This window comes from Solanum lycopersicum, chromosome 2, assembly GCF_036512215.1.
Source record: "Solanum lycopersicum chromosome 2, SLM_r2.1".
NCBI lineage: Eukaryota > Viridiplantae > Streptophyta > Magnoliopsida > Solanales > Solanaceae > Solanum > Solanum lycopersicum.
Window position 1 is genome coordinate 37,534,298 of NC_090801.1, and position 14,336 is coordinate 37,548,633.

Consider the following 14,336-nt stretch of genomic DNA (forward strand, 5'->3'; position numbering starts at 1 on the left):
GCATGATGAAGTTATTGAATCCCAAATCTTGATAAAAACCTAATCTCTTTTTAATGATGATGCCTTGGTAAGGGAGAAGGCTTGATGAACTAAAGTAATGAGATTGATGATTCCTTGGTAAGGGAGAAGGCTTGATGAATTGATAGAATGAGATTAGGGGATCGGGTGTCACGAACCGACACGTAGAATTAGGGGATCGGGTGTCACGAACCGACACGTAGAATTAGGGGATCGGGTGTCACGAACCGACATGTAAAATTAGGGGATCGGGTGTCACGAACCGACACGTAGATTTAGGGGATCGGGTGTCACGAACCGACACATAGATTTAGGGGATCGGGTGTCACGAACCAACACGTAGATTTAGGGGATCGGGTGTCACGAATCGACACGTATATTTAGGGGATCGGAGTGTCACGTTCCGACACATAGTAGTAGGGGATCGGAGTGTCACGTACCGACACAAGAAGATTAATGAATATGAGGGAGCGGAGTGTCACGTACCGACACAAGAGAAATAAAGATAATGAATCTTGAAAGATGTTAATATACTCAATCTAATGAACATAACTCCCACATGAGTATGGTATTGAGGCTTGAGTCCTCATGTGTGAACTTGACGGTAATTGTTAATGATATAGTACTTGCTGTTGCTACATGTTGAGTATCATAGTTGATTTTATGATATTACTTGGTATATATTGATTTCTATTTTGAGTTGGCCGATGATATCTACTCAGTACCCGTGTTTTGTACTGACCCCTACTTTTACGTTTTCTTCTTGTTTATTTGTGGAGTGCAGCAAACGTGCCGTCATCTTCGACTCAACAGTAACTCTAGCTAGTCTTCAATACTCCGGATATCAGGGTGAGCTAATGCTTTCTAGCTTGGACTGGATCTTCCTCTTCATGTCTTGATGCCTTGAAGTTTCGGCATGGACTAGCTTTTATGTATTTTTTAGTTTCTTAGAAACTTTTAGATTTAGTAATTTGAAGTAGATGTTCTTGTGATGATGACTTCCAGATTTTGGGAAATAATAGTTATTCAATTGGTTTTCATTAATGACTTTAAGTCTTCCGCATTACTTTATATTGATATTACATTGAAATGTTAAGGTTTGGATTGGTTGGTTCGCTCACATAGGAGGGTAAGTGTGGGTGCCAGTCGCGATCCAATTTAGGTCATGACAAACTTGGTACTAGAGCAATTAGGTTTGTTGGTCTCATCACACAAGAACGAGTCTAGTAGAGTCTTAAGGAACGGTAGGGGGACGCCTTTACTTTTCTTTGAGAAGCTATAAGACTTTAGGAAAATTCTATTCTTTCATTCTTTCTTTCGTGCTATTACTTGGATCCAATTGGTATCTAGGTGATACAAATTGGTATCTGACCATCTTCACCCTATTTCGCAGATGGTTAGAACTAGAGCAACGACTGCGCCAACACCAACATCGGCAAGACAAGAAGCGTCCGAGCCAGCCACTCGGGCTGTTGCTCGAGGAAGAGTAGCGACAAGAGGCCGTGGTAGAGGTCGTGGGAGGAAGTCCTCTAGAGGAAGAGGACGAGCACCTAGTCCGTCTGATACTAGGGCGGTGACTCCTCCACCGACTGAAAAAGTAGTAAGAGAGGGTGAGGAAGGGGAAACTGAACAAGTGCAAAATGAGGAATTGCCACCCCAACCTACCCCAGAGATGATCAATCAGGTTCTCGCTTATCTTATTGGGTTGTCTGATCAGGGTCAGGCCCCTCCAGTGTTTTCTGCACCAACACCTCCAGTTTCAGAGGTACAACATGAAGCCACTATGGCTCCCCGTATGGATGCCTCATTGGACATAGGCACGTTTCCACGTCTGACTACCGGGCCTATAATGACAAATGATCAGCATGAACTTTTCAGTAAGTTCTTGAAATTGAAACCTCCAGTCTTCAAGGGTGCTGAATCGGAGGATGCTTATGATTTTCTGGTTGACTGTCACGAGCTACTACACAAGATGGGTATAGTAGAACGGTTTGGTGTGGAGTTTGTGACTTATCAGTTTCAAGGGAACGCCAAAATGTGGTGGCGGTCACATGTCGAATGTCAACCAACAGAGGCACCACCTATGACTTGGGCCTCATTCTCTAGTTTGTTTATGGAGAAATATATCCCGTGGACTTTGAGGGATAGGAAAAGGGATGAGTTCTTGAGCCTAGAGCAAGGTAGGATGTTGGTCAATGCATATGAGGCTAAGTTTCGTGCACTATCTAGATATGCCACCCAACTTTGTTTCAGTCCACAAGAGCGGATTCATCGTTTTGTGAAGGGGTTGAGGTCAGAGTTGCGGATTTCAGCCTTACAGGTAGCGGCTACGGCAAAATCCTTTCCAAGAAGTGGTAGATTTCGTGGTAGAGGTGGAAGGAGTGAAGCCAGATGAATTCACCATGGCATCGACATCAAAGAGGTTTCGAAAGGGAGGTGAGTTTAATGGTTCTTACTCTAGAGGACAGGGTTCCGGAGGTTACTTAGTTCGACCCATTCAGTCTTCACTACAGACTGTAGTTGGGGGTCCACCTCAGACCGGTCAACACTTCTCTGAGAGACCCATGCTTGACTCTAGAGAGTGTTATGGATGTGGGGAGACTGGACATATTAGGAGGAATTGTCCCAAACAGAGTTATAGACCCCAATAGCTAGAGGTAGAGGTGGTCATGGTAGAGGCCGTTATTCTGGAGGACGTGGTGGTCGAGGTAATGGTGGTCACCAAAACGGCCGGGGTGATGGGCAAACTGGAGCCACTACACCACAACATGGTAGGGGCAACGGACAAACAAATGAAAGGGCCCATTGTTATGCTTTCACTGGGAGATCGGAGGAGGAGACATCTGATGCTGTCATCACAGGTAATCTTCTGGTTTGTGATTGCATGGCTTCTGTATTGTTTGATCTTGGATCCACATTTTCTTATGTATCTTCCTCATTTGCTAATGGTCTAAATTTACATTGTGAATTACTTGATACACCTATTCGTGTTTCTACTCCGGTGGGTGAGTCTGTGGTAGTTGAAAAGGTATATAGGTCTTGTTTGGTGAACTTTGTGGGGAGCAACACTTATGTAGATTTGGTTATCTTAGAAATGGTTGATTTTGATGTAATTCTGGGTATGACTTGGCTTTCTCCGCAATTTGCGATCTTGGATTGTAATGCTAAAACGGTGACGTTAGCCAAGCCTGCGACAGATCCGTTAGTGTGGGAGGGTGATTACACTTCCAATCCGGTGCGTATCATCTCCTTTCTTCGTGCTAAGAAAATGGTTAGTAAAGGGTGTTTAGCTTTCTTAGCACATCTCAAGGATGACACTACCCAAGTACCTTCGATTGAGTCGGTTTCGGTGGTCTGTGAGTTTCTGGATGTGTTCCCTGCAGATCTTCCTGGTATGCCACCAGATAGGGATATTGACTTCTGTATTGATCTTGAACCGGGTACTCGCCTCATTTCTATACCCCCTTATAGAATGGCTCCCGCGGAGTTAAGAGAGTTAAAAGCCCAACTTCAAGAGTTGTTGAGCAAAGGCTTCATTAGACCAATTGCATCTCCTTGGGGTGCTCCGGTGTTGTTTGTAAAGAAGAAGGATGGGAGTTTTCGGATGTGCATAGACTACCGGCAGTTGAACAAGGTAACCATAAAGAACAAGTATCCTCTTCCTCGCATTGATGACTTGTTCGATCAGTTACAAGGTGCTTGTGTCTTCTCTAAGATTGACTTGAGATACGGTTATCATCAATTGAAAATACGGGCAACGGATGTGCCAAAGACTGCTTTTCGAACGAGGTATGGGCATTACGAATTTGTAGTGATGTCTTTTTGTCTTACGAATGCCCCTGCTGCGTTCATGAGCTTGATGAATGGGATTTTTAAGCCATATTTAGACCTCTTTGTGATCGTGTTTATTGATGATATACTGATATACTCTAAAAGTAAGGAGGAACATGAGGAGCATTTGAGAATGGCATTGGAAATGTTGAGGGAGAAAAAGCTTTATGCCAAGTTCTCTAAGTGTGAGTTTTGGCTAGATGCAGTGTCCTTCTTGGGGCACGTGGTTTCTAAGGATGGAGTGATGGTGGATCCTTCTAAGATTTAGACAGTGAAGAATTGGGTAAGACCTACTAATGTGTCAGAAATAAGGAGCTTTGTTGGGTTAGCTAGCTACTATCGCCGATTTGTCAAGGGATTCTCTTCTATTGCTTCCCAACTGACGAACTTGACTAAGCAAAATGTTCCATTTGTATGGTCGGATGAGTGTGAGGAAAGCTTTCAGAAGCTCAAGACTTTGTTGACTACCGCACCCATTCTCACCTTGCCCGTAGAGGGTAAGAACTTCATTATTTATTGTGATGCATCCTATTCGGGTTTGGGTGCAGTGCTAATGCAAGAGAAGAATATGATTGCTTATGCTTCGAGGCAATTAAAAGTGCATGAACGTAACTATCCAACTCATGATTTGGAATTGGCTGCGGTAGTGTTTGCATTAAAGCAATGGAGACACTATTTATATGGGGTTAAGTGTGAGGTTTACACGGATCATCGTAGCCTTCAGTATGTCTTTACTCAGAAAGATTTGAACTTGAGATAGAGGAGATGGATGGAGCTACTAAGGGACTACGATATCACTATTCTGTATCATCCGGGGAAGGCGAATGTTGTAGCGAATGCTTTAAGTAGAAAGGTGGGAAGCATGGGAAGTCTAGCTCACTTGCAAGCTTCTAGACGCCCATTGGCTAGAGAAGTTCAGATTCTGGCTAACAACCTTATGAGATTAGAAGTAAATGAGAAGGGAGGATTTTTAGCTTGTGTGGAGGCAAGATCTTCCTTCCTTGACAAGATTAAGGGAAAGCAGTTTAATGATGAAAAATTGATCCGGATCTGAGATAAAGTGTTGCAAGGAGAGGCTAAAGAAGCGACAATCGATGAGGAAGGTGTTTTGAGGATTAAGTGAAGGGTATGTGTACCCCGCGTCGATGATTTGATCAACACTATTCTGACAGAGGCTCATAGTTCAAGGTATTCGATACATCCGGGTGCAACCAAGATGTACCGTGACCTAAAGCAACACTTTTGGTGGAGTAGAATGAAGCGTGATATTGTGGATTTTATTGTCAAATGTCCAAACTGTCAACAAGTAAAGTATGAACACCAATGGCCCGGAGGAACACTTCAGAGAATGCCCATTCCTGAATGGAAGTGGGAAAGGATTGCAATGGATTTCGTGGTTGGTCTTCCAAAGATATTGGGAAAGTTTGATTTTATTTGGGTAATTGTTGATAGGTTAACTAAGTCTGCTCACTTCATTCCGGTCAAGGTGACTTACAATGCAAAGAAGTTAGCCAAACTTTACATCTCGGAAGTGGTGCGATTGCATGGGGTTCCACTCTCCATTATATCAGATAGAGGTACGCAGTTTACTTCTAAGTTTTGGAAAACATTGCATGCGGAATTGGGTACTAGGTTGGACCTTAGTACTGCATTCCATCCTCAGACCGATGGTCAGTCTGAGCGAACGATTCAAGTATTGGAGGATATGCTTCGTGCATGTGTGATAGAATTTGGTGGTCAGTGGGATAGCTTCTTACCCTTAGCAGAGTTCTCCTACAACAATAACTATCACTCAAGTATTGATATGGCCCCATTTGAGGCACTATATGGGAGAAGATGTAGGTCTCCTATTGGGTGGTTTGATGCATTTGAAGTTAGACCTTGGGGTACTGACCTTCTGAGGGAATCGTTAGATAAAGTGAAATCTATTCAAGAAAATCTTCTAGCGGCGCAAAGTAGACAGAAGGAGTACGCAGATCGGAAGGTTAGAGACTTGGAGTTTATGGAGGGTGAACAAGTCTTGTTGAAGGTTTCGCCAATGAAAGGGGTGATGCGATTTGGTAAGTGAGGTAAACTTAGCCCAAGGTATATTGGTCCATTTGAAGTACTTAAGCGAGTAGGGGAGGTGGCTTATGAGTTAGCCTTGCCTCCAGGGCTGTCCGGAGTGCATCCGGTATTCCATGTGTCGATGTTGAAAAGATACCATGGGGATGGAAACTACATTATCCGTTGGGATTCAGTTTTGCTTGATGAGAATTTGTCTTATGAGGAGGAACCTGTTGCCATTCTAGATAGAGAAATTCGCAAGTTGAGATCAAGGGAGATTGCATCCATCAAAGTTCAATGGAAGAATTGACCCGTTGAAGAAGCCACTTGGGAGAAGGAGGCAGATATGCGAGAAAGATACCCACATCTGTTTACAGATTCAGGTACTCCTTTTCGCCCTTGTTTTCCTTCTTGTGATAGTTCGGGGACGAACGATGGGTAAATTGGTATCTATTGTAATGACCTGATTAGTCGTTTTGAACAACAGATTTTATTTCTAGAAAAACAAGCTGAGGCGACGGACCCCACGACGGACCGTCATGGGCACGACGGACCGTCGTAGGGTCTCGTTTCAAAACACTAAGAAAATCTGAAATTGGGTACTGAAAATCGACTCTCTGAACTTCGTGACGGAATGGCAGGGCGGACCGTCACAGGCGTGACGGACCGTCACAGAGTCTTCAGTGGAAATCCAGTCTCTGAACTTGCGACGACCTGCAGGATGGACCGTCGCAGGCACGACGGGCCGTCGCAGGCACGACGGGCCGTCGCAGGTTGCGTAATCCCAGTCTGGGTCGGATTTCTTTATACGTTTTAAGGGACGTTTTTGACTATTCCTGCTTTAATTATAAAGTTAGTGGGTTAATTTTAATAAGTCTAATTACTTGGGGGTTAAAAGAGGTAACCTTAAGTTAATTAGTGGGTTATTATTGCCATCTTTTATTCTTAAGTATATACTAATTAGGGTAAAAGAAAGAGGGTTTGAATAAGAAAAGTAGAAAGAACAAAGGGAGAGAGAGGATCGAACGATGAAGAAAGAAAACGAAGAACAAAGCTTGGGGAAATTGCTTGCTTGATCACTAATCTTCGGTGGAGGTAGGTTATGGTTTCTCTTACCTATTCGTAGTAAACTCTTAATAGCGAATGATATGTATTGATAATATTGTAAACCCTGCTATGTGCTTAATTGTATGCTTGCATGAATGTAATTATATAATTGTAATTATATTAAGCATGATGACGTTATTGAATCCCAAATCTTGATAAAAACCTAATCTCTTTTTAATGATGATGCCTTGGTAAGGGAGAAGGCTTGATGAACTAAAGTAATGAGATTGATGATGCCTTGGTAAGGGAGAAGGCTTGATGAATTGATAGAATGAGATTAGGAGATCGGGTGTCACAAATCGACACGTAGAATTAGGGGATCGGGTGTCACGAATCGACACGTAGAATAGGGGATCGGGTGTCACGAACTGACACGTAGAATTAGGGGATCGGGTGTTACGAACCGACACGTAGAATTAGGGGATCGGGTGTCACAAACCTACACGTAGATTTAGGGAATCGAGTGTCACAAACCGACACGTAGATTTAGGGAATCGGGTGTCATGAACCGACACGTAGATTTAGGGGATCGGGTGTCACGAACCGACACGTAGATTTAGGGGATCGGAGTGTCACGTTCCGACACATAGTAGTAGGGGATCGGAGTGTCACGTACCGACACAAGAAGATTAATGAATATGAGGGAGCGGAGTGTCACGTACCGACACAAGAGAAATAAAGATAATGAATCTTGAAAGATGTTAGTATACTCAATCTAATGAACATAACTCCCAAATGAGTATGGTATTGAGGCTTGAGTCCTCATGTGTGAACTTGACGGTAATTGTTGATGATATAGTACTTGCTGTTGCTACATGTTGAGTATCATAGTTCATTTTATGATATTACTTGGTATATATTGATTTCTATCTTGAGTTGGCCGATGATATCTACTCAGTACCCGTGTTTTGTACTGACCCCTACTTTTACGTTTTCTTCTTGTTTATTTGTGGAGTGCAGCAAACGTGCCGTCATCTTCGACTCAACAGTAACTCTAGCCAGTCTTCATTACTCCGGATATCAGGGTGAGCTAATGCTTTCTAGATTGGACTGGATCTTCCTCTTCATGTCTTGATGCCTTGAAGTTCCGGCATGGACTAGCTTTTATGTATTTTTTAGCTTCTTAGAAACTCTTAGATTTAGTAATTTGAAGTAGATGTTCTTATGATGATGACTTCCAGATTTTGGGAAATAATAGTTATTGAATTGGTTTTCATTAATGAGTTTAAGTCTTCCGCATTACTTTATGTTGATATTACATTGAAATGTTAAGGTTTGGATTGGTTGGTTCGCTCACATAGGAGGGTAAGTGTGGGTGCCAGTCGCGATCCGATTTGGGTCGTGACATTTATAGAAGTAAGAAATTTTCCCCTAAATGTATATAAACTCAATTGTGATGGTACATTCATTGTCTTGTTCATGAGAACTTGTAGCTAAACATAAAATCTAGAGAAACAACTATGCGGCGTCCTTGTCTAAGGGAAGGAAGGATTTTGTTATTCCAACAAGTATAAAGTTGCAAATGTTGAACTAAAAAGTAGGAAGTTAGAAATTTAAACATATTGTTAAAGATATGAAGAAGTTATAAATGAATGGCCTTCAATTGTTTATCTAGGGAGTTGTTAGATCCAGTTTTTGTTTCATTTTGAGCTATCCAGCTTGTTCGGTTACGTGTGGTGGTTCCACTTTCTGTTTCCTTTTGCTTCCTTCGTGAGAATCGATTGTGCTTGCTGATGGAGTTTGTAACAAACCTAAAAAAATAAATATGCTAAGTAATGCTTAATGTGTCTAGAATGCCTACGATTAGACCGGGTTTACACGGATTGATGCGCTTAGAACCAGACCTCTGAACCATTGCTACAGCCAAGACAACTAACTTGGTGAGTTAGTTGAGCTAGAAAAGGTTGGGTCCAACCATGTAGGGTTCTCGAATAGGAAGATTTACTTGAAGGAGTCTTTACCAGTCTTAAAAAGGGAAAATCTTATGTTTGGAGGGTCTAGGGGTAAAATGATCTTTTTCCAAACTTAGGGTAGTATCATAATTATCCTAAATATATAATTATTTATTTAATTAATAAGGTGGAGGGTAATTTTGGGGAGAGAGGACCGAAAATTTTCTCTTGAATTGAAGTCTTGCTCCACCCAGGTTCGAACCTAAGTGGAAGCAATGAATTAAGTTTTTAATTTAAGTTGGTAAATTGATGTAATTAATTTGTATTTATTATTTATTAGCTTATTTAAAATAAAACTAAATAACATTTTTAATAATTAAATAAAAACCTTATTTGACTTAATCTTAAACTAGACTCCTAATCATAAGAAAACTCTTCTCTCCCACGCTCATCTCTCTCTCACGTCTCTATCACTCTCACTCACGATTCTCTCTGCCGTATAACTTCAAAAAATAGTAGGTAAACCAAATTTCTTCACACTTGAAGAACTCACAACGAAAATATAAGAAAACAAACAAAATCAATCACGTAGGCAAAAAGAAGTTTGCCGTCGAGTTGGTGTTGACTTTGAGGGGATTTGGACGTGATTTTTGGAGAATATTTTGGGCAGCAAGTCGAGGTTTGAACGTCATAAAAGTTATGGGTTTTCTTACTCTTGGTCCCATTCCCAAGAGACCCTTAAGGCTCAGATGAATCTACTCGAAAACTAGGTTTGTTCCCGTTCTTGTTGAACTCCTTGTCCCTAGTATCCCTTTGATCTCAATGTGAAATAGCTTAGAGATCATGTTGTTGGTACGTTTGCTGGTAGTTTAAGTATGAATTTTAATTTTCATGATAATTTGTTCTAGATTATGTGTTTGGAATTGTAAGCATGATAAGTTATGTCAACTGAAAGTATGTGAAAAATTATATGTTTTTATGGTTTAATTTATGTGAGAATATTTGTGTAAATCATGAGGTGTAAAAGTGTGTAATGTTGCTGTATGAATTGGTAATTCTTGTCTGAATATAATCATAAAAATATTACACTTAAAGATGCACCAAATGATCCACGAAATGCCTTAAGAATCAACGCATGGATGATGATAAAAAGAAGCTGAAAATAGTGAACAAATTTCCAACATTTGGTAGGTTGGGTTCGGCCAAACAAAATGGTACAAAATGCAATAAAAATGAATTAGAAATAAGTGATATCACTAAGGATTTAACCCGAGACATCATTTCATGAAAGCTACAAAAAAAATCAACAAATATTAAGACAAAATGGATTTGAAGAGACTAAATTTCTAGCCTACTGGAAATTGTAGTCACGGCTAACATTTAAAAAAATGAGCTTCGTTTATTTTTTTTTAAAATGTGAGGTCATTGGGGATTGAATCCATGACATCACTAAATGAAAATATCATAAATATTTTGTGAAAAAATGCAAAGAAAAATAGATGTGGTGAGTGTGGATTGAACCCACAACCTCTTGAATGGATGAGAGAGTTAGGAGAAAAAGAAAGGAGAATATAAATGTGGAGAGTGGGGATTGAACCCACAACCTCTTGGATAGGTGAGAAAGTTAAAAGATAAATTAAAAGAAAAATAATGAGCTTGTGGGGAATGAACCCACAACCTCCTTGACTTAAACGAAAAAGCTGAGGAGAAAAAGAGAGGAAATATTATGGGTTTGATGGGGATCGAAATAGGGTCCCCAAAATCTAAAAAATGCGATTATCAAGTTTAAAAAATAAGATTATGTTTTGATCAAGGGATTCGAAATCGGGTTCCCTTGCCCAATTCCATATTGACATATAAGTCATACGTAAGCAAATATAATGAATGCTGGCTCTAAAGATCGAAATCAATATCTTGACATATCTACAAGATTCATAAGTCTTGTATCACATAATATTGGGTAAATATGAATAACTTAGAAAAACTATGAATGAAGCCCCATGGCTTGTATGTATAGACTCATAAGTCTAGCATACGTTTAAAAGTAAGTGAACCTAAGATGTATGTGATGAAATGATGTAACCTAAAACGGTTAAGTAAGAGCCCATTGGCATATGAAGAAATGAACAATGAAATGATGAAATAAATAAAGAAATGATGAAAAGAACAATGAAATGATAAAACCCTAGAAGGGTTAAGTAAGAGTGTGAAACACATTAAATGTCCAAGTGCATTGGCATATGATGAAATGAAAATTCACGTAAAATGAGGTTAATAATTATGAAGATCAAATGTTCTAATGTTAATGAATGTGGTGACAACATGGTATGAGGATAATGTAAAAGATGAGAGCAATCTCAAATGAGCCTAAGTAAATGTTACCAAAAAATACTTACCTATGAGAGTGTAAAGTTAATGAAGAGACCAGTCTCTATGAGCACTCTAATGAAAGTATTGCTATTAACACACTTAATACTAATGATGAGATGAGAAATCATCTATTAAGATATGATGTCCTCATACTAAAAGCCAACTTCCATGACGTATGAGTTGAATGTAATGAAACTTTATACTAAGCACCGGTAGACTAGCCATGAGCGTTGATGCCTTCTTTCAAAAAAGGCAGAGGTTCACGTAACTCTCATAAGATGAGAGTGTCCCGCATGACGGGTATGGGTCTCCTTGTATCTCCTAGTCTTCGAACCTATAAAACCAATATAGGGATCTGGCGGGGTTCAATTCCCATGTACGCTAGCATATTTTGGGTCACTTTTGCCGGTGATTCCATCTCTTTTCGGTGTGGGGTTTCATGACACTGGAGTTCATGATGCTCACATGATCTATGTCGGTTAAAGTTTAAGTTCCCAATGAATGAGGCCAGCCTCAAATGATGCACATAATGCAACGAATGTTACCAAAGGTGTTAGGATAGGATAATCAAGAGGTGAGTTAGATTCAAGTAATGACATTAGGTCATTCTTGGTCATTGCACAACAAATCCGAAGAAAATCTTAAACTACATCCTAAGTATACCTGGTGTTTACACTGACCCTTGAATGAAATGAAATGAAGTACGAATGAATGAATGAAGCAGACTCTGTGTTTTCTAAAGAAGATTCCCTAGTTGAGGTCCCATATGTTGAGCCCTTATTTTTGGGAAGTCTTAATGTCATGTCCATGATTCCAAGGTATCATGGCATGCTAATGAATGATATGAACAACGTTATGTGTTATATGAATTATGATATGTGCTATGTATACGCTGTTGTGTGCTGTGTGCAAAATGTTAAGTATGATGATGCATGTTACTCTCATGGCATAACTTTCCTAATCTAAATTTGGAAAGCTCATAAACTTTCCTAATCCAAATTTGGAAAGTTCACTCACTTTCCCAATCTCAATTTGGCAAGTTTACTGACTTGACCTACTATAACCATGTTGCTAGTAAAGAGCTATTCTTACTCATGCATGTCCTTGGTGTGTGCTTGCATATGCCCATACTTAGTACAAGTGTGTACTAAGCCTATACAACTCAAAAATTTTAGGCGCAGGAATAGGTGGACGCCAGAGCTACAAGATCAACGCTGCATCTATCTGGACGTCGAGCATTCATCCGGACTTGGTAGACCCTCATGCTTTCACTTTAGCATAATTGTAGGATTGGGCTAGTGGAGTATGTTCCACTAGCGTTTCTTTCCCACTTTTTTTCAGACATTGTATTTGTGCCATTTTGGCAAGTACATCTTTATCGTTATAAAAAACTACTTCTTTCATTTGATGATCTTAATGTTAGATAGGTTATGGTGAAAAATTTTATATGTAATAGAATGTTTAGTAAGCATGTTAGGAAACAAAAAAAATTCCAATTTTCCGCTAAAATTAACCTAGATGAAGTAAGAATGACGTATGTAGGCTTGTGTGCGACCTATGAGAGGTCAACGACGCCAGTCTCATTTGTGGTCTAGACTCCGATCGTGACAAAGTTGGTATTAGAGAACTAGGTTAAATTCTGAGGATAATAAGTTTATATCAACCACATAGAGTAGTTTATAAGTCATGGTAGTGAAGTGCACCACTATCCTGGATTAGAGACTGCATGATGCATAGGAAAATTTCCCTTCTTCTAATCTTATCATGCCTTCTCTAATGTCGGATTTCTTGGTGTTAAGAGCATATCTAATATTAACTCTTGAATTTTCCAAAATATTAATACAAGGAAAAAAGCAGGAGGGGAGATTGGAGGAGCGGCTACTGGGTAATTCATGTTTCTCCCCAGGCTCCAGCTGCTGGAATAGAGATGCCTATTAACTCAGCTGGTTTGACAGATGGAGAAGTAAGGATAATTTTGGTACAGATGGCCTAAGCTAACACTTTACAAGCTCAGGCTATTGGGTTTTATTGATGTGGATAAGTCTGAGTTGGCATCCTACCAACTAAAGGATGTAGCTCAATCCTGGTATAAGGTGTGGCAGGATAGCAGAGCCTTAGGAGGGGGTCCTATTACTTGGGATTTTTTCAAGATGGATTTTCTAGGGAGGTTCTTTCCCAGATAAATGAAGGAGGTTAAGGTTGAGAAATTCATCAACCTTAAGCAGGGCTCAATTTCAGTCAGGGATTACTCCTTGAGATTCGTAAGACTTTACAGCCTAGGAGAGGCCACCTTGTAGGATGTGTGGCATACTGCATGGGGGAGAATATATGATAGACTCTAACACTTGTTAGAGTTGTGGTTAATTGGGTTACATGATGAAGGATTGTCCGAATAGGAGAAGTCAAGAACAATGGAAGGAGAGAGTTCAACCTAATTGTCCAAGTGAAGAGGCTCCAAGGAGTCAACAATTCTTCGCACTCAAGTATCGGGGTGTAGGGGAGAGCACCTCTCGTGAAGTCTCGGGTGCGTAGCCTTAATTAGTCTTTCATGTATTTGACTGTGTATGGTGTTGATGCACTAATATGAGGTTAATACGTTTGAGTCATGATGTTGGTTGCTGATTTGTATGAATTACATGTTTACTTATGTTGTATGCTTTGATGAGACTAGTTTAGGAAAGAGTTCCTTAGTTCATTAATGTGAAGATACTAGTAGGTTTCAAGGATGTGCACCATCATGTTAATATGTGAATCAGATATTCACTAATGGGGAGTATTGAATTACCTATGTAGGCATACATTCTATAGGTGACTTACTTATTTTTAGTAAAGAGTAGTGTCATTCGGGGACGAATGTTCCTAAGGGGGGATAATGTAAAAAACCTAAAAAAAAATGAATATGCTAAGTAATGCTTAATGTGTCTAGAATGCCTACAATTAGACCGGTTTACATGGATTGATGATGCGCTTAGAACCAGATCTCTGAACCATTGCTACAGCCAATCCAAATAACTTGGGGAGTTAGTTGAGGTAGAAAAGTTTCGGTCCAACCATGTAGAAGTCTTGAATACA

The 14,336-nt window shown here is 40.1% G+C and overlaps 1 protein-coding gene across 43 annotated transcripts in view; it reads left to right on the forward strand.

The window, feature by feature from the left end:
* LOC101256533 (uncharacterized) overlaps window positions 1-8,223 on the forward strand; it is a 38,612-nt gene extending 30,389 nt beyond the window's left edge. For 24 of the 43 annotated variants that reach the window (XR_011214490.1, XR_011214489.1, XR_011214491.1 and 21 more), the window contains 3 exons: window positions 803-867; window positions 1,412-2,879; window positions 7,963-8,223. Coding sequence is in view for 2 of the 43 variants with exons in the window: in XM_069293275.1 (XP_069149376.1) it covers window positions 7,963-8,031 (69 nt within the window). In the remaining 41 variants the exon portion in view is untranslated. Of the gene's footprint in view, window positions 1-802; window positions 1,066-1,411; window positions 2,880-7,962 lie in introns of those variants that run through there. The other 19 variants (XR_011214514.1, XR_011214516.1, XR_011214518.1 and 16 more) reach the window with 5 other exon arrangements.
* The last annotated feature ends 6,113 nt before the right edge of the window (window positions 8,224-14,336 follow it).